The sequence below is a fragment of the Prionailurus bengalensis genome, chromosome B1 (genome assembly GCF_016509475.1).
Source record: "Prionailurus bengalensis isolate Pbe53 chromosome B1, Fcat_Pben_1.1_paternal_pri, whole genome shotgun sequence".
Lineage (NCBI taxonomy): Eukaryota > Metazoa > Chordata > Mammalia > Carnivora > Felidae > Prionailurus > Prionailurus bengalensis.
Window position 1 is genome coordinate 40,015,146 of NC_057344.1, and position 27,663 is coordinate 40,042,808.

The following is a 27,663-nucleotide window of genomic DNA, read 5'->3' on the forward strand; positions in this document are numbered from 1 at the left end:
ATGGGTAAACACATACATAAAATACACACGTACATTTTTTTTTGAGAACTATCATAAAGGAAACTGCAGAGGTCATGACCCTTCACCCCTAAATACTACAGCAGTAAGGATAGTCTTATTCATCATCGCAATACCATCATTATATCTAAGACAATTAATATTAATTTATCTAATATGTAGTCCATATTTATCCAACTGTAGTAAAAATGTTCCCTCTTTCCACTTTGATCCAGGATCCAAAGAAAAATTTTCACATTATCTTTAGTTGTATTATCCCTTTTGTATTTCCTTCCTTTTGTTTTTTATAACATTGACTTTTTTGATGGGCAGCTGGGTGGCTCAGTCGGTTAAAGTGTCGGACTTCAGCTCAGATCATAATCTCGCAGTTTGTGGGTTTGAGCCCCAGGTCGGGCTCTGTGCTGACAGCTCAGAGCCTGGAACCTGTTTCAGATTCTGTGTCTCCCTCTCTCTCTCTCTGCCCCTCCCGCACTTGCAATCTGTCTGTCTCTTAAAAATAAACAAACATTTAAAAAATATAAAAAAATAAAGAGAAAAAATAAACTCCTATTCTATTGACTTTTTTGAGTAGTCTTGCCCATCTTTAAGGATATTCCTTATTCTGATTATTTCTTGATGATTACATTCAGGTTAAATATCTGGCAAAAATACTATACAAGTGACATTGTGTACCCTGTGGGTGGTGCTACTTAGTTTGATGATTTAATTAAACGGTAACTGCCAGATCCCTCCATTAGAAAAATATATTGTCCCTTTTGTAATTAAAAATAATCCATGAGGGGCGCCTGGGTGGCTCAGTCGGTTAAGCGGCTGACTTCGGCTCAGGTCATGATCTCGTGGTCCAAGAGTTCAAGCCCCGCGTCAGGCTCTGTGCTGACAGCTCAGAGCCTGGAGCCTGTTTCAGATTCTGTGTCTCCCTCTCTCTGACCCTCCCCTGTTCATGCTCTGTCTCTCTGTCTCAAAAATAAATAAACGTTAAAAAAAAAAAATTAAAAAAAAATCCATGAGGGGCGCCTGGGTGGCTCAGTCAGTTAAGTATCTGACTTCAGCTCAGGTCATGATCTCACGGCTCATGAGTTCAAGCCCCCCATCAGGCTCTGTGCTGACTGCCTGGAGCCTGCTTTTGATTCTGTGTCTCCTTTACTCTCTCCCCTCCCCTACTCATGCTCTGTCTCTCTCTCTCTCTCTCTCTCTCAAAAATAAATAAAAACATTAAAAAAATTAAAAGCACAATACCACTATCACATATATTAAAATTAATAACTTCTTCAAAAACAATCTATGAGAGTTAAAACTTTAAAGCTCGTATCAATGCTCAAAAAAGAAAAAATATGAAAGATACAAGGTTATAATACAGATAACCCAGAAGAATTATATTTGACTATAAGGAATAATAAATACTAAGAGGTATAAATATGTAGTGCTGATAAGTACTTGAATTGTTTAAGCGCTTCAAAATAATAATTGCAATATGTACTACAACATGTATTCTGGAACAAATAAAAGACTTAGACACTATATCCTTCATAATGAATACACAGGACAATTCTAAATACCACTTCCCCAAACCATACTTTAAAAACTAGCCACAATTTAGGGGCACCTGGGTGGCTCAGTTGGTTAGGCATCCAACTCTTTCTTTCAGCTCAGGTCATGGTCTCACAGTTCAGGAGTTAGAGCCCTGCGTTGGGCTCCATGTACTGACAGTGCGGAGCCTGCATGGAATTCATTCTCATTCTCATTCTCATATTTTCTCTCTCTCTCTCTCTCTCTCTCTCCCCCCCCCCCCGTCCACCCCTCCACCCCCCTTCAAAACAAAACAGAAAAAAAACTAGCCATAATTTAGAAACAAAAGGGTACAGTCATACTTAGATTTTACTATCTACCAATTCTGTCTTAGAAGGTCAAGATTAAGATGAAGAGTTCTCAAACTTTTTGGTCTCAGGACCTCTTCACACTCTTAAAATTACTGACATTTGAAAGAACTGTTGTTTACGTAGGTTTTATCTATGGATATTTACTTATCATATTTAAAACTCAAAACAGAAACACCTAAATATATTGAAAAGGACAGTAATAAAACTATTATATCAATATAGACAACACATCATTTATGAAAAATAACTGTATATCCTAAAACACAAAAATAGGGAGAAGAGTGGTGATGTTTTACATTTTTGTGATTCAAATAATCCAGTCTCACAGGAAACAGCTGGGCTGTCATAGCTATTTCTATATTCACCTGTTGTGACACCTTTTTGGCTGAAATGTATGAAGGAAATCCACCCTTGCACAGACATGTAGGTAGAAAAGGGATGGGCTGGAAGCCTCTCTGAAAGCGTCTCTGCAAACCTGCAGGGGCCCACAGACCATATCTTGAATTGCTCATGTAGACCACAGGGGATGGACTATTTCTAAGGTTTCAGAAAAGACTTAAATATAGTTTTTTGTTTTTTCCTGTTAAAGCAAAATATATGGCTTACTGCTAAATCCTTCAATTGTGTGGGTCTGTTTTATCTGGCAGGATGCCAAATTTTTCCTTCTCTCCTTTTCCCTTTCACCATCCAATTGCCAAAGGGTGATTCTCCCTTCCTCTTAGCCTTTTCCTCTCCCAGAAGATGTGTTTAGAAAACAGTCCCTTTAAATTAGCTTGCCCTTTAAATAAGCCTATCTCTATAAATCATGGACCTGGCCTTTTTATTGTGTCCCTTTAAACCAAGTACCTGCAAAGGGCACCAATCTCTTTATGTTAGTGCCACTATGTTTTCAGGGTATCTGGTCCTTTAAGGCAACTCACTTGACTTTGAAATCTTTTCCTTGCAGTTTGTGGTTAAATCTCTTTTTTGTCTTAAAACTGATTTCAGATTTTGAGTGAGTTTAATCTTTCTGATGATCTCTCCAACTTCCCTTACCCTCAGGCCCTGTATTTTTCTGTCTTTCTCTAATTTTTTGTTAATCTGCCTTTTACTTGCCTCAAAGCACCTAGCAGGATGGGGTGGGACAGGTGTATGGGATGTGTGGTTCTTGTTTGCTTTTCTCACAAGAACAGCTGAGGCATACTATCTTTCAGGTAATACTGAGCGTGTGGTTTTGATAGAATTTTTCCTAGGTATGAAGTTACCTTCGTGTCACATGGGAAAATTTGGGGAAGTTGTTTATTTTACATCCTCCTGTGGTTTGCAGCCACCTAGTGTTATAGTCCTAACACTATATTCTTAACTTTAAAAGACAATTACCAAATGTTTTAACGGATAGACTTTAGTGAGGGGTCTTTTACCTGAATGTTTCTTCTTGGAGTTGTTCTAATTGAGTTTGGAGCTGCAGATGCCTTCTTCCTGCAGGACTGTTCGGATCTTCTATAGAATCAGATTGATTAAGTCTTTCCATTAATACCTGATTCTCTGCCAAAAGACTACTTTTCTCCTCTTGCAATGCTGCAACCTGTTAGAATATAGGAAGACAGCAATTATTTCTTCCAATTACACTGGCATCAGCACAATCACTTGTGAATTACCATTATGAATTAAAGCCTGTTTTGATCAACCTCCACTGCAAACATTTACACTACCTTTGAATACTGCACAGGCAGAGCAATATATAAGAGTAAGCAGGAATTCATTCTTTACATCTGAAAAGATAGTCCACCAAGTAAGATATGTAAATGGCAACTAAGCACACAAAAAGATACTCATGATTAATCATTAAGGAAATGGAAATTACAACCACAATGTTCTACCAATGCACTCCTAGAAAGGCTAAAATAAAAAATACTGGCTATACCAAGTTGGCAGAGATGTAGAATAAATGGAAGTCTCATACGCTTTTGGTGACAATGTAAAATGTTTCAAGCACTTTGGAAAACAGCTTTGTGTTTTCAAAAAAAATTAAACATGCAACTACTACATGACCTAGGCAGTATTTATTTACTCAAGAGAAATTAAAGCACATGGCCACACAGATTTATAAAGAATGTTAACAGCTGTTTTATTTGTAATAGAGAAAAACTAGAAACAACACAAATGTTCATCAACAGGTTAATGGATAAATTCTAGTATGTGCATATAAGAGAATACTATTTGGCAATGAAAAAGAATTAACTATGGATACCATCAACATAAACGAATCACAAAATAATGAAAAAATCAGACAAAAAAGTATACAATGTATGATTCCTTTTATATACAATTCAAGAAGATACAAACAAATCTATAGTGACAAAGCAGAGCTGGGGACTGGAGGGGGAATACAGAGTCATGAGAAAACGTTTGAGGGTGATGGGTTCATTATATCAATTGTGGTAATGTTTTCACACATTCATACATATGTCAACAGTTTTGAATGTACACTTCAAATATGAGCAGTTTATTATACGTTCATTTTATCTCAATAAAGCTGTAATAACAAAAGTTAACTGCCATTTCTAATTCTTGCTCCCCATCCTCCACTTTCTCTTGAACTCATTCGCTGGGCTATTGGCCCTACCATTCTACAAAACTGCTCATCAGATCACTACTGACACCTCCATGTCACTGTGATCAATCAATGTCTGAAGCAACTGATCACATACTCCTCCTTGAAGCATTTCCTTCACTTGGCTACCAGGACCCCTTACTCTCCTGGTTTCTATACCAGCCTACCAGGCTTCCCTGTCTCCTTAGTCAATTCCTCTTTATTTCCCTGCCATTAGACTACCCTACAGCTTTTCTTCTTTACATACAGTGATGGCTTCCAGTTTCATGGCTATAAACGTCCTTGATCAGTGATAACTTGCACATTTCTATTTCTAGCCTGCATGCCTAAACTGGACATCATTTACACTTGGATGTCTAACAGGCATCTCAAATTTAAATTGTCCAAGTGGAGCTCTTAATCGCTTCTCACTCTCATTCCCTCCAGTCTTTCCTATTTCAGTGAAAAGGAACTCTGTCCTTCCAGTTGCTCAGTCATAATCCTTAACATCTTTCCTTCATACTCACATCCAATTTGTAAGAAAATATCATTGGCTATACCTTCAAACATATTTTGACCACTTCCTAACAAGCCCTAAATTCCAATCTAAGCTAACATAATTTTTTTTTGCCTGGATTTGTGCAGTGGTTTCTTAATTAGTCTTCTAAATTTGGCCCTTGCCTCCCTTTAGTCTATTCTCCATACACTGGTCACAATAATCCATTTAAACAAAGTCAGCTCACATGACTACTTTGCTCAAAATCCTCCAACGACTTCCCACTTATTCAAAGTCAAAATCTTTACAAAGGCTTCTAAGGCCTCTTCAGACTGATATCCACTTCACACACTCTCTTCAGAAGGCACTCAGTAACATTTGTTGAATAAATGAATGAAGCTAAAATGCCAGCTCTATAATTTGTCAGGTTTCTATAAATGCGTGAGTCTTGTCTCAGAAGAGAGCAGTGGCTCTATTCCATGTCACTGGACTATTTCATCCATTTCTGCACCTTTTTTTTTTTTTAAATGATGTATGCCTGTGTATTTGGCAAAAGTCCTTTTCACACACACGGAAAACGGAGACTACAGGCATACCTTGTTTTGCTGTACTCCTCAGTACTGCCATTTTTACACATTGAAGGTTTGTGGCAATCCAGTCTCAAGTCTATAGGCACCATTTTTCCAACAGCACTGCTCACTTCATGTCTCTGTCACATTTTGATAATTCTTATAATATTTCAAACTTCTTCATTATTATTGTATTTGTTACGGTGATCTTCGATGTTGCTATTGTAATTGCTTTGGGGTGCCACCAAACACACCCATATAAAATGGTTAATTTAGTTGGTAACTGTTGAGTGTGGTCTGACTGCTCCACTGACGAGCTGTTCCTCCCCCACTAGTCTATCTCTCTCCTCAGGCCTCCCTATACTCAGAGACACAAAAATACTGAAATTATTAGGCCTACTATACCCTGTAAGTGTTCAAGTGAAAGGCTGCGCATCTCTCATTTTAAATCAAAAGGCAGAAATGATTAAGCTTAGTGAGAAAGGCACGTTGAAAACCGAGATAGGCTGAAAGCCAGGCTTCTTGTATTAAACAGTGTAGCCAAATTGTGAATGCAAAGGAAAAATTCTTGAAAGAAATTAAAGGTTTAAAGCTACTCCAGTGAACACGCAAATGATAAGAAAGTGAAACAACAGCCTTATTGTTGATATGGAGAAAGTTTTAGTGGTCTGGAGAGATCAGCCACAATATTCCCTTAGGGCAAAGCCTAATCCGGAGCAAGGCCCTAACTCTCTTCAACTCTATGAGGGCTGAGAGAGGTGAGGAAACTGCGGAAGAAAAGTCTGAAGCCAACAGAGGTTGGTACATGAAGTAAAAGGGAAAAACTACCTCCGTAACAAAAAGTGCAAGATGAAGTAGCAAGAGCTGATATAGAAGCGACAGACACCAAATTATCCAGGAAATTAAGGAGTTGAGATAATTCATGAAGGTGGCTACACTAAACAGATTTTCAATGTAGATGAGAAATTCTCTTCTATTGGAAGAAGAGGCTATCTAGGACTTTCACAGCTAGACAGGAGAAGTCAATGCCTGACTTCAAAGCTTCAACAGACAGATTGACTCTCTTATTAAACATTGATGCACCTGGTGAGTTGAAGTTAAAGCCAATGTTCATTTACCATTCTGAAAATCCTAAGGCCCTTAAGAATTAATGCTTAATCTGCCCTGCCTGTCCTCTACCCATGGAACCAGAGTCCCGATGACAGCACATCCGCTTACAACATGGTTTACTAAATATTTTAAGTCTACTGTTGAGACCTACTGCTCAGAAAAAAAGATGACTTCAAAAATATTACTGCTCACTGACAATGCCCCTGGTGACCCAAGAGCTCTGATGGAGAAGTACAATGAGATTACTGTTCAAGCCTGCTAACACGATACCCACTCTGTAGACTATGGATCAAGGAATAATTTAGACTCTCAAGTCTTATTATTTAACCAACACATTTGGGGGGCACCTGGGTGGCTCAGTTGGTTATGCGTCCAACTTGTGATTTGAGCTCAGGTAATGATCTTGCAGTTCGTGAATTCGAGCCCTGAGTTGGGCTCTGCACTGACAGCATGGAGCCTGCCTGGGATTTTCTCTCTCTCCCTCCTCTTTCTGCCCCTCTCCCACTTGTGCTTGTGGCTCTCTCAAAATAAATAAATAAACATTAAAAAAAAAAAAAAAGAAGCACATTTGGTAAAACTGTAGCTGCCACAGATTATAATACTTTTTCTAATGGACCCGGGTAAAATGAATTGAAAACCTTTGGAAAGGATTCACCATTCCAGATGGCAATAGGAACATTCATGATTCATGGGAAGAGGTTAAAAAAAAAAGAAATCAACATTAACAGAAGTTTGGAGGAAGCTGATCCCAAGCCTCATGGATGATTCTGGAGTTCAAGACTTCAGTGGAGAAAGTAACTGCAGATATGGTGGAAATAGCAAGAGAACTAGAATTAGAAATGGAGCTTGGGGGTACATGGGTGGCTCAGTGGGTTGAGCATCTGGCTCTTGATTTTGGCTCCGGGCATGATCCAGGTCACAGGATGGAGCCTGCGTCCAGCTCCTCACTGAGCATGCAGCCTGCTTAGACTTTAAGATTCTCTCTCTCTCTCTCTCTGCCCCTCTCCCCCACTTGCATGCTGTTTCTCTAAAATTAAAAAAAAAAAAAATTCTCTTTCTCTTTCCCTCTGCCCCTCTCCCTGGCACGTGCGCTCTCTCTAAAAAAAAAAACAAAAACCAAACCAACCAACCAAACAAACCAACCAAAAAAAGAAATTGAGCCTGAAAATGGAACTGAACTGCTGCAATCTCAGATAAAACTTTAATAAATGAGTAGCTGCTCCATAGGGACAAGCAAAGAAAGTGACTTGGGGTGGAAAAGTGACTTGGGGTGAAGATGCTGTGAAGGTTGTTGAAATGGCAACAAAGGATTTAAAGTATCACATAAACAGTTGAGAAAGCAGCAGTAGTGTTTGAAAAGACTGACTCCAATTTTGAAAGAAGATATACTGTGGCTAAAGTTATCAAATAGCATAACATGCTACAGAGAGATCATCTGTGAAAGGAAGAGTCAATTGATGGAGCAAATTTCATTTTAACAAACTGCCACAGCCACACCAGCCTTCAGCAACCACCATCCTGATCAGTCTATCAGCAGCCATAAATGCTGAAGCAAAACACTCCACCAGCAAAAGAAATTATGATACACTAAAAGCTAAGATGATGGTTAGCAATTTTTAGCGATAAAGTCTTCCTAAAGTGTATACATTTGTAAAAAAAAAAAAAAAAAAAAAAAAGAAAGAAAAGAAAGAAAGAGAATATACATTTGTTTTTATTTAAAAAAATTTTTTTAATGTTTATTTTTTTAGAGAGAGAGACAGAGAGAGAGAAAGAGAGAGTGAACAGGGGAGGGGCAGAGAGAGGAGACACAGAATCTAAAGTGGGCTCCAGGCTCTGAGCTGTCAGCACAGAGCCCGATGTGGGGCTCGAATTTACAGACCACAAGATCATGACCTCAGCCGAAGTCAGACGCTTAACCGACTAAGCCACCCAGGTGCCCCTACATTTTTAGACATAATGCTATTGCATACTTAACAGACTACGATAAAGGATAAACATAACTTTTATACGCACTAGGAAGCCAGATAATTCATTTGACTTGCTTTACTGGGATACCAGCATTATTGCAGCAGTATGGAACAATAACTCCTAAGTATGCTTGTAATAAAAAATGATACTTAAACATGATTTAAGAAAAAAATCAGGGGCACCTGGGTGGCGCAGTCAGTTAAGCGTCCGACTTCAGCCAGGTCACGATCTCGCGGTCCGTGAGTTCGAGCCCCGCGTCAGGCTCTGGGCTGATGGCTCAGAGCCTGGAGCCTGTTTCCGATTCTGTGTCTCCCTCTCTCTCTGCCCCTCCCCCGTTCATGCTCTGTCTCTCTCTGTCCCAAAAATAAATAAATGTTGAAAAAAAAAATTAAAAAAAAAAAAAAATCAGACAAAAAAGGGGTTTATCATAAAAAAGCTATAGTTTCCCGCAGAGTGCTTCTGCTTCTAACAGACAACTAATTTTAACTATTCCTAATTTTACTGTCTTGGGTTGTTATTTTACATCTCTAAATGTTTTACACTTCTATTTCTTGATTTATCAACATCAGACATTATCTAGTGACTTTCTCCTGGGACAGGTTAAATTATAGCAACTTGTGCCATCCTTCCTTTCCACAAACAGCTATTCTTGTTTCCTTCATTGGTCACCTCTGCAATCCTAACTACTTATTAACTCCTTCCACTCAATCCCCCACCCATTTATGCACTCACTCATCTGCCTACTATATGGACCACGGACCACAGGACCATGGAAAGCCTTTCCGGGAGGCTTAATTTAGTACTTCACACATTTAAGTGCCCAATACATATTTTATGCCAAATTAATCATGTGATTTTGAGCTGAGACTGGATGACTAGAAGGAGCCAGCCATGTAATAGCTGCTGTACCAAAGAAGTGGTTCTTGACTTCTTGGTAAGACAAGAACATTAGTGTTCCTCATGGCTCCTATCCTAGTTTACTTCTCAACTACTATCACCTGCACCTCTACTTTCATAATAACATTTCTCTCTAGGACAATTCTAAATGTTGAAATTGGTTTATATTATTACATTAGAAATCCAAGTATCAAGTGTATTACTACTATTTTCTGCAGAACTAAGTGTGTCAGAGGGCAACACCTTCTATTCTCATAACCTGTCTGCAACCCTGCCATTCACTTTGCAGTATGTCTATACCAAGTTTGGTAAACTCTTCTGTAAAGAATCAAGCAGTGAATATTTTAGGCTTTGAGAGCCATAGGTCTCTGTGGCATGAACTCTGTCCTTACAGCATGAAAGCAGTCATAGACAAGATGTGAAAAAGCAAGGCTGTGCTACAATAAAACTTTACTTACAAAAACAGATGACAAGGTGTAGTTTACCAATCCCAGTGTATAACTTTAATGTTATTGTGACCAGATAATATTATTTACCTTCTAACCCAACAAGTGTGCTATGATTATACTTCCTCCTATGTGCATCCAAAGCAATGACCAACACCTTTGCCTTTCAAAGTAAAGTGCTTCTATTATAAAATATTATGAACTAAGTATATTCATAACCCAGCTTTAACAAGCATCAAAACATGGTCAGTTATGTCTTATTTGTACCTCTCTCCATGCCCCCCAACCTCCTTAATTTTGAGGTAAATCCCAAATATTTTTTCTTATTTTGTCTTTTTTGTTTTTTCTTTAATTTTATTTTTTTATTTTTTAAAATTTACATCCAAATTAGTTAGCATATAGTGCAACAATGATTTCAGGAGTAGATTCCTTAATGCCCCTTACCCATTTTAGCCCATCCCCCCTCCCACAACCCCTCAGTTTGTTCTCCATATTTATGAGTCTCTTTTGTTTTGTCCCCCTCCCTGTTTTTATATTATTTTTGTTTCCCTTCCCTTATGTTCATCTGTTTTGTCTCTTAAAGTCCTCATATGAGTGAAGTCATATGATTTTTGTCTTTCTCTGACTAATTTCACTTTACTTTCTGTCTTTTTATTGGTGACTTCTTGAAATTTACCTACCCTATTAATTTTTTTTTTTTTTTTTAAGATTTTTAAGTAATCTTTGTACCCAACATGGGACTCAAACTCACAACCCTGAAATCAAGAGTCACATGCTCTACAAGAAGCTGGCCGGCATGTAAATTAGAGTATTTATACTATGGATACTGGAAAACACTACAATCAGGGCTTTTAAAAATCTCCACTCCTCCCTAAAGCTAGCACTGATATCCTTCCTTTCTTTTCTTGGGTCCTTATGCCATTTTCATTCAGTTATTATCAATCTAATAGGGTTGCAAGAAGGAAAGAAAACTAACATATTTGACTAGTCTATTTTTAATCAAAAACCTGCTTTCCCTTTTTTTCTCTTTAATTAGGGTTGTGTTACAGCCAAACTATACTACATGGTAGTACACAGTATATCTGGTGTTACTTATAATGGTGCATTTCAAATAGGTAGTACACAGAACGGATCTCTTACCTGCATATCCAGTTCATGGCACCTTTGAGCGATTTCTTCCTTTGCTGACAGAGCTTCATTTAGTTCCTCCGTAGTTTTCTTCAACTAGTTACAAAAAAAGAGATACAATAAACATTTCAATATGAAGTAGCAACAGTTAATAATTACATAGGTACAATAAAGAATTAAAACATTTCCATCCCATTTCTTTCTGAGGGGCAGGGAGAAATGGAGAATCCTTCTGGAGAGTCAAAAGAAGGCATTTCTAACTGAGTATCTTCTAGTCCTAAGTCTTGTTTTTTTTGTACTCTGAATCTGGTACTTTCCTCTTATCAAGTTTTCTTACATTTGCCTATCTGGGCTACATGATTCTTGGTAATGTTGATTCTGTAATAAGTGAGAAATTTTACCTTGATAAAATATGCATGTGCTAGAGGATAGGGGTTTCAATAGTTGAAATATATAGCCGATGTATTTCAACCCAAGTTCTTCAGTCATATTAAACCTTTAGTTTGCATAACAGTTTTTAAATTATTATTATTCTGATTCTCAACACAAACCAAACACTTCTAAGTTGTGTCCCATTATTATATAAACTCTAAGTTAGCAAAGCATGAAAAAATTAATTAATTAAAATTAATTACTTAATTTAAAAAAAGAAAAATTGGCTAAAAAATTATAGTGGCTTTTCCTTTCACATGACCAAACTTCTGTGTAATATAGATACAAAAAAATTCATAAAGGTAACAAACTTTAGGGGTGCCTGGGTGGCTCAGTCCATTAAGAGTCAGACTCTTGATTTAGGCTCAGGCCATGATCTCTGGTTCCAGCCTCCCCCCCCACCCCGGACCCCCCCCCTTAAGGGATTTTCTCTTTTCCTTCTCACTCTGCCCCTCCCCTGCTCACATGCTCACACATGCGTTCTTTCTCTCTCTCTCAAAATAAATAAACTTAAAAAAAAGTAACACCTTTAAAACCTAACATCACAAAGTAAGGGAAGCAAATTACAACTTGGGTTAAAATCATATGTCCAAAGATTTTCCTACAAAACATTAAGAGACCATGGGGAAGAAATGAGAGAGGGTAATGTGAAGATATCTGTTCACCCTTTGGGACAGATGTCCCAGGATAGTTGGAACATAGAAACTGACAATGTAACTAAGAGTATTCTATTGAAAAGTAGTAATTAAAATTACAAAATAACTTTTGGTTAAAACCACAAGAATACACCACAGAGTTCCTTTAAAAATATAGTACATTCCTTAATGTATTTAAGTATCTGTTGACTGTTCGTCACAAAGATAAAGGGTAAATGGTCTTTCTCACAAAGATAAAGGAAGAATAATGTGAAATAAAAGGTATTTTGTATTATAAATAAATCATAAGATTAAATGCATGCCATTTTCCAGAAAATGCTGTGTGTTAAATGTAGCATGAAGAAAGATATCACTAATGGAAAAAGAAAAATCATGACTAGGAAATACGAATTACAATGACTTTAAGTTAAAGTGGGTTATGCAATATTTTAATTACAAATTACAAATGTAATTACTAATGTGTAATATCCACTAGTAAAGTAGCTTAAGCTCTTGAATTTTAGTAAAAAACAACGAATTAAACCAATATATTCTATAAGCAATTTCAAATGAAACATTCTTTTTGTGAATATATAAGGTTTATTCTTTTCAATCTCTGCATGGATAAAAAGAATGCAAGATGAGATACCTGGCGATCAAGGTCAACATAGGCATCATTTCCAGCAGAGACAGGAGATTCCTTACTCATCAGCTGAAATTAAGATTTAAATGATTGTAACTATGTGGCAAAAAAGACATCATATAAAATGTACTTACATAACAACACGAATACCCAAATCACCATAAAATTATAAAAATGAAAAAGAAAACACAAACATAAAAGGAACATTTTCTTACACATTAAAACTTTTCAGTCTGGAATATTTTTTCATTATAGAATAATGCCTTCATTTGAAATTACAAGTCCAGGGGACACTTGGGTGGCTCTGTTGGTTGATTTCAGCTCAGGTCATGACCTCATGGTTTGTGGGATGAAGCCCTACGTTGGGCTCTGGGCTGACAGCTGGGATCTGCCCCTCCCCCCACGCTCATGTGCACGCTCACACACTCTCAAAATAAATAAATTAACATTAAAAATAAATAAAATTATAGGTCTAAATTCTGGTGCTCATTTTCACTGTAGGCCCAGTCATAAGAATCAAGTATTCTTATCACTAAAAAGACAAGTCTTTTAGTTTAAGAAGTGGCTAAATATTTTAAAACTGACTTTTCAGTTAAAAAAAAAAAAAACAAACAACAACAACACAAGTAACTATTTCTAAAGAATAAATATGGTCAACATCAATATAAATCAATATAAGCCAAAATGAATTGGCTGATGTTTATAACACATGCACACACAAATCTATGTCTTAGCCTCTCTCACCCTTGTGTTGCAAAGAGAAAGGATCCATAAAGTGTGAGGGGCTAGGGGAGAAAAAGATAAAATCTGATTGTGACAAAAGTCAGGGGCAGACCCAAATGGTCTCAATTTTCTGTTGCTTCCTTCTTATGTTCTGTCTGAAGGACAAAAGAAAGGGGGACAATTAGAAATGTGGGGATGTTCTGTTGAGAGATTTTATAATTTCAGCCTTTAATCCCAATCTGGAGTGACCTGAAATGTTATGTTCAACTGTACCTTGTTCTTATCAGTGGTTCTCAAAGTGAAGTTCTCAAAACAACAGCATCACCATTGTCTGGAAACTCATCAGAAATGCAAATTACCAGGTCCCAGCCCAGATGTACTGACTCAGAAACTCTGGGGTTAGGGTTCAACAACATGTTTAATAAAGTCCTCCAGCTGATTCTGATGCATACTGAAGTTTAAGAATCACTGCTCTATATTAATGGGATGAGAAGAGTTCAAAGTCCCTTAGCATAATTAGGGGGGAAAAAAGTCTTAGGAAGAGCAAAAAATACTGGCTTCAATGTTTATGCTTTTATTGTGACAATATTAATCAAAAGACTTTTAAGACTTCTTCCAACTGAAAAAATAATCCCATGGTAGAGAAGATATAATTCATTAAAAATATAAAAAGGAAAAATCGTTATTTTACCATCTACAATAATCACCTTTTATAATTCTGAAATATTTAAGAAGCTACCAACCATGGGTGTAGCACAGGTCAAGTGAAAAAAACCATCACAGTGTGATAAGGGCTGTGACAGATTATCAGAGAGGTGGTATCTGACTTGGAGGCAGGTGGCAGAAATACTAGGAGTGATCTCCTCCCCATCTTTTTCCTTTTCCCATTATTGCAGTTAAGTCCTCCTCATAACACAGCAACACTTCTGAATAAAAACCTACGTGTCCTACACTCTGAACACAACCTTTTGTCATCCCTGCTCTCTCATTCAATTATGTTTAGTTTACGTGCTTCTCCGCTTGAGGTTTCCAGGCCCTCTACCTCCCTCCTTTCTCCTAGGTTTCCAGTCGGAACCCATCACTTTCTTTCTTATTCTGCTTAGACTTTATAGTAAACATTCTTGTTTTTGTCTGCTCACATTTACTCTTCTTTATTTTGCTAACATCATCTTATTTTCTGCAATCTTCCTCCACTGATTTAGCTTCCATGGTTCATCATTTGTTTAACCAACTACCTTCTCTTTCTAGCCTAGATTTTTCACGGTCTATTATGTTGATAACTTTTGCCAATATCATCACTTCTCTTACGCCCATTCCTTCTTCTTCCTGGCAAAATCTCAATCTAGAATCAATCCAAATACATGTCTGTTCTGACCACAAATCCTGACTGCTAAGTACTGAGACAGTAAACAAAAAATATTTTAATCCTAAAACACTATTAATACATAGTTTCCAATTTCCACTGGGACTTCAAAGTTGTCCCCAAAGTATAGTTATGCTTCCCCAGTCAGCAGTCTCTTTATTCCCTTCAGAGATTATTCTAAACCTTTCCTACTTCTCAAACCTCACCAACACCCCCATACTCTTCACCAGGAAACTTAATCTCCAAGATGAGCATAAGGGGAGGGAAACAAAAACAATATAAAAACAGGGAGGGGGACAAAACAGAAGAGACTCATAAATATGGAGAACAAACTGAGGGTTACGGGAGGGGCTGTGGGAGGGGGGGATGCGTTAAATGGGTAAAGGGCACTAAGGAATCTACTCCTGAAATCATTGTTGCACTATATACTAATTTGGATGTAAAATAAAAAATAAAACAAGTTAAAAAAAAATCTTTGTCTTCAAATAAGAATTTCCCATGTCTTAATCCACAAAATTGGCAACATTCATGCCCATCCTTTCCTTCTCCAATCTTGTAATACAAGTATTGTTCTTCCCATAGTAGGCTAATCCTTTCACTTGTGCTCCCTGACCCAGTCCCTTCCCAGCTTCTCACAGACCCTGTACCATTTATCATCCTCTCTCTTATAAATCAACATCTGTCCTTCTCTTACTTGTGGCTTCTTCCAATTAGCATTCAAAGAGTTAAAAGACTTATCATTTACTTGACCACCATTTACATTTCTCCAAAGAATGATCCCATGAAAAGATTCTCAACATCATTTGCCTTTAGGGAAATGCAAATAAGCCACAAGGAGATACCACTTCACACCCACTAGGATGGCTATTATAAAAAAGATGGACATCAACAAGGGTTGACAAAGAGGGGAAAAACTAGAATCCCAGTGCTGGTGGTGGGAATGTAAAATGCTACAGCACCCACACAAAAGAAGTTGGTGCATCCTCAAAAAGTTAAACAGAGAATTACCATATGACCAAGCAATTCAATTTCAACATAGGCAGAATAGGTGTTTTATAAAAAAAACAACAACAAAAAAACAAAAACCTGGGGAGCCTGGGTGGCTCAGTTACTAAAGCATCCAACTCTTGAGTTCAGTTCAGGTCATGATCTCATGGTTGTGAGACTGAATCCACGTCCATGCCCAGCGCAGAGCCCACTTAACTCTCTCTCTCCCTCTCCTTTTGCCCCTCCCCAGCTGTCTCTCTTTCCCTCTCAAAAACAACAACCCATATACTAACATTCACAGAAACATTATTCACAATAGCCAGAAGGTAGAAACAACCCAAATGTCTATCAACTGATGAATGGATAAACAAAACGCTACACATCCATACAATGCATTATTCAGCATAAAAAGGAATATGTATTGATACATGCTACAAAATAACCTTGAAAATATTATGCTAAATGAACAATGCTAGACACAAAAGGTCACATATCCTATGTTTCCATTTATATGAAATATCCAGAATAGGGAAATTTATAGAGACAGAAAGCAAATTACTGGTTGATGGGGGCTGGAGCAAGGAGGAAATGAGAACTGCCTGTGTAATGGGTGTACAAGGTTTCCTTTTGTGCTGATGGAAAAAGTTCTGGAACTAAACAGTGACAATGCTTGCACAACATTATGAGCACACTAAATGTCACTAACGGCAAATTTCTGTTATATGTATTTTACCATGGTAAAAAAAAAAAAGTCTAAGTCATTAGTACTTGAATAAAGAAATATAAATACAATGTGCCAAAAAAAAAAAAAAAAAAAAAAAAGCCCTTTTTACCTGTATTATTCTATCCAGCTACACCTTCTCCCCGCCAGGTCCAATCAATCACCAAGCCTATTGATTCAAGCTCTAACAATTTTCAAGTCTGTCCACCTGTCTCCACCCTGCCATAACCTAGTTCAGGCTTCCGTCATTCTTTGCTGGATAATTATCAAGGTTTCTCAACTGCTCTCCCATTTTCTAACCTGGTTTTCCTCCAAACCATTCTTCTCATCATATGGATTTTCTTAAATACAGACTTCAGTGTATTTTCTCCTTAAAATCTATTCATTGGTTTCCAAAGTCCCAAATCTCTAATGAAACTGCTCAATATTCTAATGATCTTAGGTCTCTGGTTTCATTTCTAAGCACTTCCTACCTCACCATGTTTGCTATAGGTACCTTCTTTCAATACCTCCAACATTCCATGCAGGTCTTGCTTCTCTTGCCACCTGGACTTTAGAACAATTTTTACCCCTTCCTCATGTCATCTCATCCTTCTGTGCTCAGATGAGATGCCACCTTCCCTGAGAAGCCTTCCCTTAAGTCCCCAAGCTGAGTTAGCTACTTCTTGGAGGTCCTCTTAATATTTTCCCCGACATGGTACTTTTCATTTTGAATGCTTTAAATGTACGTGAATTGCTTGGTTAGCCATTTCTCCCATGAGACTTAGACTTTCTGGGGCAAGAGACCATGTCTGTCTTTTTCACAATTGTATCCTGAATGCTTCTGGTGTATCTATAGCTTCTGGTGCATATTAAGGGCTTGACAGTATGTGTTAAATGCATAAAAGGAATATGCACATAAAGACATATAATCTATTTTAAAAATCTAGTTGTATGTATAATTTTATATACTTTGTTCACGTGACATTTTAAATGTTTTCCCTTTGTCATAATATACTTTTTAAAAATTTTATCAGCTATATAATATTCCATGAGATGGAGGTACCCTAAGTTAAACACTTGCTTACTAATGGATGCACATTATTTTCATATTTCTATTAATATAAAATAGCTTGGGGGTGTCTAGCTGGCTCAGTCAGAAGAGCACTGATTCTTGATCTTGGGGTTGGGAGTTCAATCCCCATGCTGGGTGTAGGTATTAAATAAATAAACCTTAAAAAAAAATAAAATAAAATAGTTGGAAAAACACTGTTGTACCCGATCTTGGTCTGAATTTCTAAATAATTCCTTGGGCTAGATATGTAGAATTAAAAATCGCTTGGTCATAGACTTTAATTTTAAAAATATTTCTGATTATAGATGCAAACCTATTATTATAGAGAAACTGGCAAATATAGAAAAGAATATAGAACATCCAACCATTTGGAGATAATTAACATTTTGCAAGTTTGTTTTCACTCATCTTAATCTCTAACAGAAATGGGATTCTATTGCTCATGTGCTCTGTTTCCCTAGACAAGTCTGACCCATGTTGTTATATGTTTTCAATGCTACATATTATGCCAAAGTATTATTCTACCATAATTTACTTATCTGTCTCCCTACTGCTGAGTTCTATGCTTCACTTTCCCTTTTATAAAATGGGGATAATAACAATGTATACCTCAAAACATTACAATTAATTTTTCATTTTTTTATTGTGGTATGTAGAACCACATGTAGTTGTAGAACTATTACATGTAGTAGTATGTAGTAGAACATACTATATGTATGAACATATATGTAGAACATAAAATTTGCCATTTAAAATTTTAAGTGTACATTTCAGTAGTATTAGTTATAATTTTAAAAGAGTTAATAGATGTATTGTATTTAGTAAGTACCAGCACTATCTTGCACATAGTAGGTGCTAGATGAATGTTTGCTATTACTATTATGTACCTCTGTATTTCAGATCTCCATCGGATAAATTCCTAAAAATAGAATTGTAGGATCAATTATTGTAAGGCAGAACTGTTAGTGGCTCCTTATTCTTTTTCCTATTTTTGCTTAATAACAGACTCCTCAAATTGTGGTTGGGCTATGACTACCTGGAATAAAGACCACATTTCAGGGGTGCCTGGGTGGCTCAGTCAGTTGAGCAACTGACTCTTGATTTCAGCTCAGGTCATGATCTCATGGTTTGAGAGACTGAATCCCACGCTGAACTTCGTGGAGCCTGCTTGGGATTCTCTCCCTCTCTTTGTCCCTCTCCTGTTCTCTATCTCAAAATTTAAAAAAGACCATATTTCCCAGTTTCCCTGTGTAGCTGTGTGAGTAATATCTGGCTAATAGGAGTGAGAATTGTTGAAAGTTTACTTAGAGGAAGTGAATAACTATCCCCTCAATCCTTCCTGATGGCTGGAAATGTCAATGTGATAGATGGAACTTGAGAAGCCACAGATGACTCCCACTCCCACAGATGCTCCCACTACCTGGGAATCATATATTAAGGATGGCAGACAATAAGAAACAAGAAAGCTGGATCCCTCATGACTATAGAGCAAAGTCCAGGACCACTTAAGAGCAAAATCTTCTATTTTGCTTAAGAGGTGCTCGTTTTGAGGGATGCCTGGGTGGCTCAGTCAGTTAAGTGTCTGACTTTGGTTTGGGTCATGATATCATGGTTTGTGGGTTCGAGCCCCACGTTAGGCTGTGGGCTGAGGGCTCAGAGCCTGGAGCCTGCTTTGGATTCTCTGTCTCCCTCTCTCTCTGCCCCTCCCCAACTCACACTCTGTCTCTCTCAAAAGTAAAAGAAAAACATAAAAAACTTTTTTTAAAAGAGATCGTTGTTTTGATACTTTAATACTCATGACTTAATATCTTACATGATATAAAAGAATATGACATGATTTTAAGATGTATCAGTTTATCTTCCTACCATCAGAGCTGACTGCTAAAGTGATCTTTTCAAAGCTTTGTTTTTTTGAAACGTCCTGTGTAGTAATGAATTTGGCTGGCCTTTGTCCCGTTACTGGCAAGTAGCCTCTCAATCTCTGGGATTTCCTAACTGATAAAGAGTATCTATGATCTGTGGGTCTCTAGGTAGCTTAAGCTAAAAAGATGAATGACTCCAGTTGGGGGCTGGTCATGCCAGGAAGACCAGATGTATCAGATTATCACTTGATAATGAGCCTGACTTCTGATGGGGAGGAGAGCTAGAAACTGTGTTCAACCCCATGGTCACAGATCCAAACAATCATTCCTTCATAATGAAACCCCAATGAAAACTCTGGACATGAAAACTCAGGTGAGCTTCCCTGGTTGGCAGTACATGTTAATATGCTGGGGGAGTGGTGGTATGCCTTGATACTATGGACAGATAACAACAGAAACTTTGCATATGGGACTCTCCTAGACCTCACTCTATGCATTTTGGGGGTGGGGGGAGCTGGTTCTGGTTTGTATTCTTCTGCTATAATACTGTCATCATTCCTGAGTTCTGTGAATCAGCGCCCTGAGGGGGTAATGGGAACCTCCAGATTTATAGTCATTTGGTCAGATTTTTAAAAAACCACAACTTTACTTAATTTGCATTTAGCATTTTTCATGTTTGTTATATTTTTTCTCTGTCAGTTGCACATTCACATCCTATATTGTTTTCTAGTACCCCTAACAATCTGTTCCCTTTTTATGATCAAAAACATTCTCACATCCTGAGATAAACTGGTTATATTAATCTACATTTTATTTTTACTTTTATAGTTTTATGTTTCACATTTGATGGAGTTGAGGACATGCTATCCCAAAATGTGGCATCCTGGCATACTGAATATTTCAAGCTGAAGGAATCTGAGTAGGTACAGGAAAGATTTTCTACCTTCTCCTGAAGCAGGTCATAAGACCCTCATGTGAGAGGTGCTCTCCCTATACTCAGATGAAAGAAGCATCCTTATCTCCAAAGATAGATTTTGAAAGGATTCTGAATGAATAGGATATGCTGTTTTCACCAGGTTACTATCCTTAGCTCAAACCTTTTTTGCCCTATCACATTTTTCCATGATTCTCCACTCTTCATCAAACCTAGCATCAAAACACTCAGGTTTAAACACGTCTTTAGTCTTCATTTCCTTAAGAAGGTTCTGGTGTAATGTAGAACATCCTTTAAATGCATTTGTACCCTTTTTTTTGTTAATCTGTCTTTTGTTAATAGAGGTCCCAGCTGCGAATTTGGATGGGTAGAAGAAAAAGATATTTTTCCTTCCCCACAGTTTCAGTATAAATATTCATCTAGAAACTGCTCTGGGTATGGTTGGAGTTGAAGGCGTATTTTCTGCCAAACAAGAAACTAACAATTAAGTGTGAGGTACACTGCTGGTTTAAGATATGTATTTATAATGGCTTTAGGAATTAGTCTACTATTCCTAGTTCAGTAGAGCAATTTTAAAAATTAGGAATAGTTACTGAATATACCTAAAGACAAATGTTTAAGTTTTAAATAAAAATGAGAAAAATGTATGATTTTTTAAAATAAAAATGAGGCAAGCTATATTGTAAGAAAAAAATTCTCAAAAAAAATGAGGAGAATCTTTTCTAAAAATCTTTACTTCTGCTATTCATATTCCTATTTGCTCCTTTAATTTCTCACACATACTTAAAGTTCCAACATACCTCTTGAATGGCTGTCATGACAACATGTTGAACAGATTCCTCCATCATCATAATGGCTTGGATGTACTCTGAAAACAAGAATAATCTGGAATGTCACTGTTCAAGTTAAAGATACTCAAGGGAGTAAAAGGCTTACACTTCATGAATTCTTATAAGTAGTCTCCCATGTTTTGACTCTTCCCAGGAATTCTTCATAAGTGGTTAAATATCTGTACCACAGGTAAAGTACAGCTGAAAGTTACAGTAGTTCTTTAAGAAACCACACCCACCACCCCATTAATTTACAAAGTTTGAGGCTACAAGCTAAAGGTCACAGGAATACAGTATCTCAGGAATGCAAGACAATGAATTGGTAAAGCCTAAAGCCAGGATGGAGAGAACTCCTTATTGCTATTCCTAAAATTTAGAAATCTGTCTTTCACATTATACTTTGTTACAAGTTAAAAAAAATAACTCTGAAGTCTGTGCCTTATGCTTGTGTGACAAAGCACTGCACCGTGTACAATTTCTACCTTAATATTTTCTGCTATAGAATAGAAAAATCTTAATAAACCTGAGAGTTGCTTAGGACAATGAATTAAGACGAAATTAAGATAGAAACAGATACCATAAAAAAATAAATATTGCATAACCCTGGACTTTAAAATACACACATCTCTAATAAGCTGAAGTACCAACTTCATCAATCTTACCCTCGCCACTGCCAACAAAAGAGAAGGATCTCTCAGCTGTCAGTAATGAAAAAGCTGAAAAAAATTATTTCTTGTCTCCTAAAAACAAAGCCCTAGAAGTACTTTTCCTTATTTGCAAATCCAACAATGAATGGAAAAAGTGGCATTAAGCATAAAATAAAATCAACAGGCCAGGTGGGTTCTAACAAACATGGTAAATACATTTTAATAAGAAACATTTAAAAGAATAATTAGGAAATTTTAGTCTCAACCTGCCTCTCCACATATATCCAAAAAATCCTCTCCATATGTACACCAAAAACTTGTCTCTGCACTTCAAGTATTACATGATGGGAGTCTTACTGTGAAATTGTTAAAGTGAACTTACGAGACTCATGTATTTGGAATACCAAGGTGTATAAAGCTGTGTGTGACAGACAACTTATTAAAAACAAACAAACAAAACCAAAGTATTTTGACAACACTACTAAATCGTGACATTCTGACATCCTGGTTATTGATGCCAAAGATTTTAAAAAACATGTTTTTAAGCAAGTGTTGTTCTTAGGATACTTGTACCCAATCAAATGTGTGGTGACACAAACATACACAACACACTTTAATCATAGGTATTTTCTCAGGACAATAGTAGGAATGTATCAGAACCACTATTTGGGGAAAAAAAAAATTCTTTAGTCTGAGCTCCATTTCCTGTTCTGTTTTGTTAATGAGGAGCATCCTCTAAGTGTTGGAATGCAACGGAGTGCTTGTAGATGCTCTGTTCAAAGCTACTACACACAGAATCCCAGGGCTATGGAGAAAATGGCATAGCTAGGATGACTAACAGCCCTCAAAATAAAAGACTGTGAACATGGAAAAGAAAAAGCAGTGGCACTGATAATGGGGAAGGAAACTTAATGACAGCCTATTGGAAGTGAAGAAACTAACAGGGGGAACAGGGAGGTAAGGAAGTTAGTAAGGTGTGAGAGGGGAAGCGTTAGTTAAGAAGCGGTGTTGCCACGTCAAGGCCCTTCCCCGCGAACACCGTAAAATGCTACATGATAAAATGATGACAACTATGTTAATGTACAATTTTTGAAAAGAAAAAAAATTTACAAATCTTGTGTCCAAAATATAAATATATATGATTATTTGGTGCAGATCTATGAGGCAATGAATGAGGTGTGCTATGTCACAGAGTTCATCCTGAAAACAGCTTTTTCAAGGCCAAAATTTATAGCAGGTGAGTATGAGGAGCATGATTTAAACATGGAGAAACATGGGTTATTGTCCTTGCCTAGCCTTTCACAAACCAGAAACCTTGGGCAAATCACGTAATACTTAGTTTTCCTCATGTGTATAAAGTATTTTTTTTGTTCTATGAGTACTTAATAAAGTACCAGGCAGAAGACAGACACTTAGAAATGATTAGTAGTATGTTTTATATTACTAACATTTGCCTTTTCAATTTTACCACCATTTATTTGCCCTGTTTAGGAAGACAGATGGCCAACATAAATGTATGTTAAGTCAATGTTCTGAGCAATTGCTCCTTACTTTTAGTAACTGAAAAACTCATCTAAACATAAAAGCTTTTTTATCCATATAGCACTTTATGGATTACAAAGCAAATACGCATATACAATTTCATTTACTCCTCACGACTATCAGGTTTTGTATCCTCATTCTGTAGATGTGGAAATGGGCTGAGTACCCAGTCCAAAGTCAGTCAGGTAGTAAATGGCAGCGCCGCTTTAGTAAGCCTCACATTACACTGAAAATCTGAACTCAGGAATTCATTTACTTTGATTCTTGGTTCTCAACTATGTTTCTGAAAACAGGGAATGCCCTCTGGATAAATAAGATGTTAAAATCCTGTTCAAAGGTTTCATCATTTATACACAATTTCAAGGGAAAAAATGAATCTAGGTGTTACACAGGACTCTTGGTCTGTGTGAGAATCTGGATGAATATTATGATTGCTTTCCATAGGACTATGGATATAGGTAACATTCTTGTCTTTTCCTGTGATAAATATAATTGGTCAACTCTTAACAGGTATGCTGCTTCCAAGAGTAGGTGAATCTCCTAACAGAATAAGCACATACGAGGTCATTATCTGAATTCAGTCAACTACATTAAATAATTTTCACACACCTTTTAAAATCAAAGCATCTACTTAGAAATTTAATGTGTCTGGAATCTTATTTATAGCAATCTTCTAACTTTTGGCAAAAAACTTTTAGACATCTTAGTAATATATAAAAATCACAAATGTAGAAAGTTCTCCATTTTAATTGTTAAACTGAATAAAGAAAACTAAAACTTACTGTAAGAGCATGCATACTAAAATCTAACAGGAATGAGGACAAAGAGAAATAAATATATTGTTAGAAAAAAATTCCTGGATCACACACCAATAAAACTAGTCACAGTTTCAAGAAAACAATATTGACAGCTATTAAACTTATCACATTAGAACACCGAAAAGGTATAGACAATTTAAATAAAAATCTGTTTTGCATTACCACGAGTGAGGAACAAGGAATAAGAAAAAAATCTTTGGGCTTAAAAAGATAAAAACCTCCGTCTTCTACGAAGTTCATACAGTAACAGTAAAATGCTGTGCCCTCATTGTTTGGAGTAGTCCCTACGTACCTTTCTTCTATTTCATCACCCCTCATCCCTTCCTTACTACTCTCTAATTATAGTGGTGGGTTTTTTCAGTCTCTCAAAGATAACCTAAGTCATTATGACATTCAGTTTCTACTACTCAGATTACTCTTCATCCATCTCCACATCTTTGCTTAAATAACTTCCCTGGCCCATTACACTTTACCTTCACAGCACTCATTCCCATTCAGACCACACAGTTATTATGTGTGACATTGCTTCCTGCCCTCCCTCCACTCACCAACCTGTTCCACAAGGGAAGGTACCATGTCTGCTCTGTCTGGCAATGTGCTCCTAGCCCCAGCATAATGCAGGAGTTTGGTAAATATTTGTGAAATAAATCCTTCATACTTGCAATCTAAAGTATCCAATTTTAAGTTCCCATAGCTAAATTGATCCAGTATAACATTACCATTATTACTGAGATTAATTTAGCTGGACATTTTCCAATTAATAGTAAATTTCATCACATTCACTGAAGCTAAAACTAACCTACTCAAAGAATTATATAGTCCTGCAGATAGGGAGAGAATCCTCATAACCAAATTTATTCTAAGCTGCAAAACTCTTTCAAGCTTGCAAACAAAGTACTAGCAAAATCATAGAAAATGACATTGTTTGAGGGTGGCCTTGCGAAGGTGCTATTGTTTGTACTAGTGATTTATATATAATCTATACAATATGTATTCCTTTGCTTAATTATTTTAAATGCATACCCTAACATCAAATAAATTACCTTGCTTCTGTTCGCAGTTCACAGCACAGCCTAAGATGAGTTGAAGCATCCTTCCGAGCTCTGCGGCGTCAGAATGTTCCCCAATGAGGTTCACATCAGGAAGGGTAAAGTCATTAATTTGCTGTCCTAAAATCTGAATAGAGACAAAAGGATTAGAACTGCATTTACATTTATATGTCCAAATAAAATATTTGATACAAATTAGCTCATCAGCACCAGAAACTCATTGCTAAGGGCAGAGCTATTACGTCAATTTCACTTTCAATTTCTATTTTTACCTCCTATAAGCTAAATTATAATGATCTTGATTTACAAATTTAGTCCCAATCTGGTATATGGTATGAACACTGAGAAAAGAAACTGAATACTTTGATTCCTTCACCAGCTCCCAAAAGAAAAATTCTCTGAAGTTCAAAGTAGAGCCAGAGAGGTTCTGAACAAGGGAGCACCAGAAGGAGCAGAGATTAAATACAGATTCATGCCTATATTTAATATCATTTAATTCCAAAATGCTGATAGCCAAATACCTGTATCAGGAAGGAAACAGAGGATTCCTTTATGGGGAAATTGGTCCCAAATGAAATGAAATATATGCAGACAAACGGGTAGGTTCCTATCTAATAACCCTACAGTGAATAAAGAAAATCCTAGAAGCACACGAGCAGGATGAATAAGGCACTAGCATTACAGGTGAGCAGGGTAAGGAGCACAGTACCTGGTGTCTCACGGTAAGAGCTATGAATTTGATTCTCAATAGGAAACCATGAAAAACTTTTGAGAAGAATGACATAATCAAATTTTCATTTTTAAAAATCATTTTGGTTTTAGAGTGAAGAATAAGAACAGACTGTAGAGGGGCAAGAGTGAAATCAGGGTTACCAGTCAGACTACTCTAGAAATATAAGCAAGAGCTAATGATGGCATGGTATAAAGTAGTGGCAGTAAAGAAGGAAAAAAGCTTTATTTTGGAGATTTAGGTCTTATGACAATATTATAAAAAAGTAAGGACTATAGGATGATTTATAGGTTTTGGACCACTTACTAAGTTGTGAAGATAAATGATACAAGTATAGACGTAGGTATACATGAAGGTAAGCTCATGGGGTAAAAACAGTTAAGAAAATAACATAGGCGTCTATGCTTTGTTGTGTTCATTTGATTATCTGTGATCATGAAATTTAAAGTAAAACTAGTTCCACTGCCTGATTTTTAATACCTTGACTGTTCTGATGCAGACTCAGAGGATAAACTGAGTTAATCTAGGGATGGAGGTTTGCCATGGAATAAAACTAATGTAAGCAAGGGAGTTGGCTATAATGCCTGGATTCTAAACTACCTTCATAAGAGGAGAAGAGGAGAGAGTTCATATATGGCAGAAAGTAAAGTATAACATTAATAATCATCTACACACTATCCACATTACAGTGAAAAAGAGCCTCTATTTAGTAACCAGCTAACAGATAGTTGTTTGAACCAACATCTAAAACAATGGAAGATAAGCTGCTTTTTAATTTTGAGGTAAATTTTCCTTTACTTGAAACCACTGTAAAATATTGTAAAATTAAATTTCCTATAGTAATACTTCTAAGCAGAGTGAGAAAAAAGTTCCTACCTCATGATTGTAATCCAGGATTCCTTTTAAAATTTTCTTTAAATTGCTTATCTGTTTAGAGAGAGATAAAACAACTGGGTAAAAGTCAAGCATAGATCAAAATATAATTTAACATAAAAAATTTCTGAACCAACTAATCATTCTAGTTAATCATAAATATAAAAAATAAAACTCAACAGCATATGTGAATTCCATAATCACCAAAAAAGGACTATCAGTGGCTTAAGTTATGTGATCTCAAGAGATTATAATAAAAAAATTAAGTTTCCAATCATGTTAAATTTTCAATGTTATGATCACAGACAGAAACTGGAGGGTAATTGAAAAACACTTAACAGTAAGATTAAAAGTATCAGATTTTCCCCAAGTAAAGAAAAAAATGTGCCATCCTTACTGAAAACATCCTCTAGTACTGTCTTCCCTAGAAAAATGGAGTTGCATCTCACATAGAGGTTAAATTCTAAAATTAGAGCATTAAGCGAAAATTACAGTCAAAATCAGGGTTGGAAATGTCTCCAAATTTTCTTCACTGTCAGAAAAGACTGCTGATTGTTCAGTTGAGCACCAAAGTAAATACTGAGGAGCCATATGGTTAAAAATATACTATGTTGAAATGCTAGTACAACACTCGGCACTGCAAGATACTTATGGTACAAGAAGCATCCTCTAGAAGCAAGAGAGGGTGAGGGACCAACATGTTTCCTATCACTCAGCCACTCTAAAGTAAGGGTTCACT

At 36.7% G+C, this 27,663-nt stretch overlaps 1 protein-coding gene across 2 annotated transcripts in view; it reads right to left on the bottom strand.

The window, feature by feature from the left end:
• The window catches only part of HOOK3 (hook microtubule tethering protein 3), a 116,052-nt gene that overhangs the window by 57,062 nt on the left and 31,327 nt on the right, over positions 1–27,663 (bottom strand). For both annotated transcript variants that reach the window (XM_043562788.1, XM_043562780.1), the window contains exons 4-9: positions 26,928–26,978; positions 25,316–25,448; positions 21,236–21,303; positions 12,798–12,860; positions 11,094–11,177; positions 3,296–3,459 (exon numbers count right to left, since the gene is read on the bottom strand). In XM_043562788.1, coding sequence (XP_043418723.1) covers positions 3,296–3,459; positions 11,094–11,177; positions 12,798–12,860; positions 21,236–21,303; positions 25,316–25,448; positions 26,928–26,978 — 563 coding nt within the window. The remainder of the gene's footprint in view (positions 1–3,295; positions 3,460–11,093; positions 11,178–12,797; positions 12,861–21,235; positions 21,304–25,315; positions 25,449–26,927; positions 26,979–27,663) is intronic.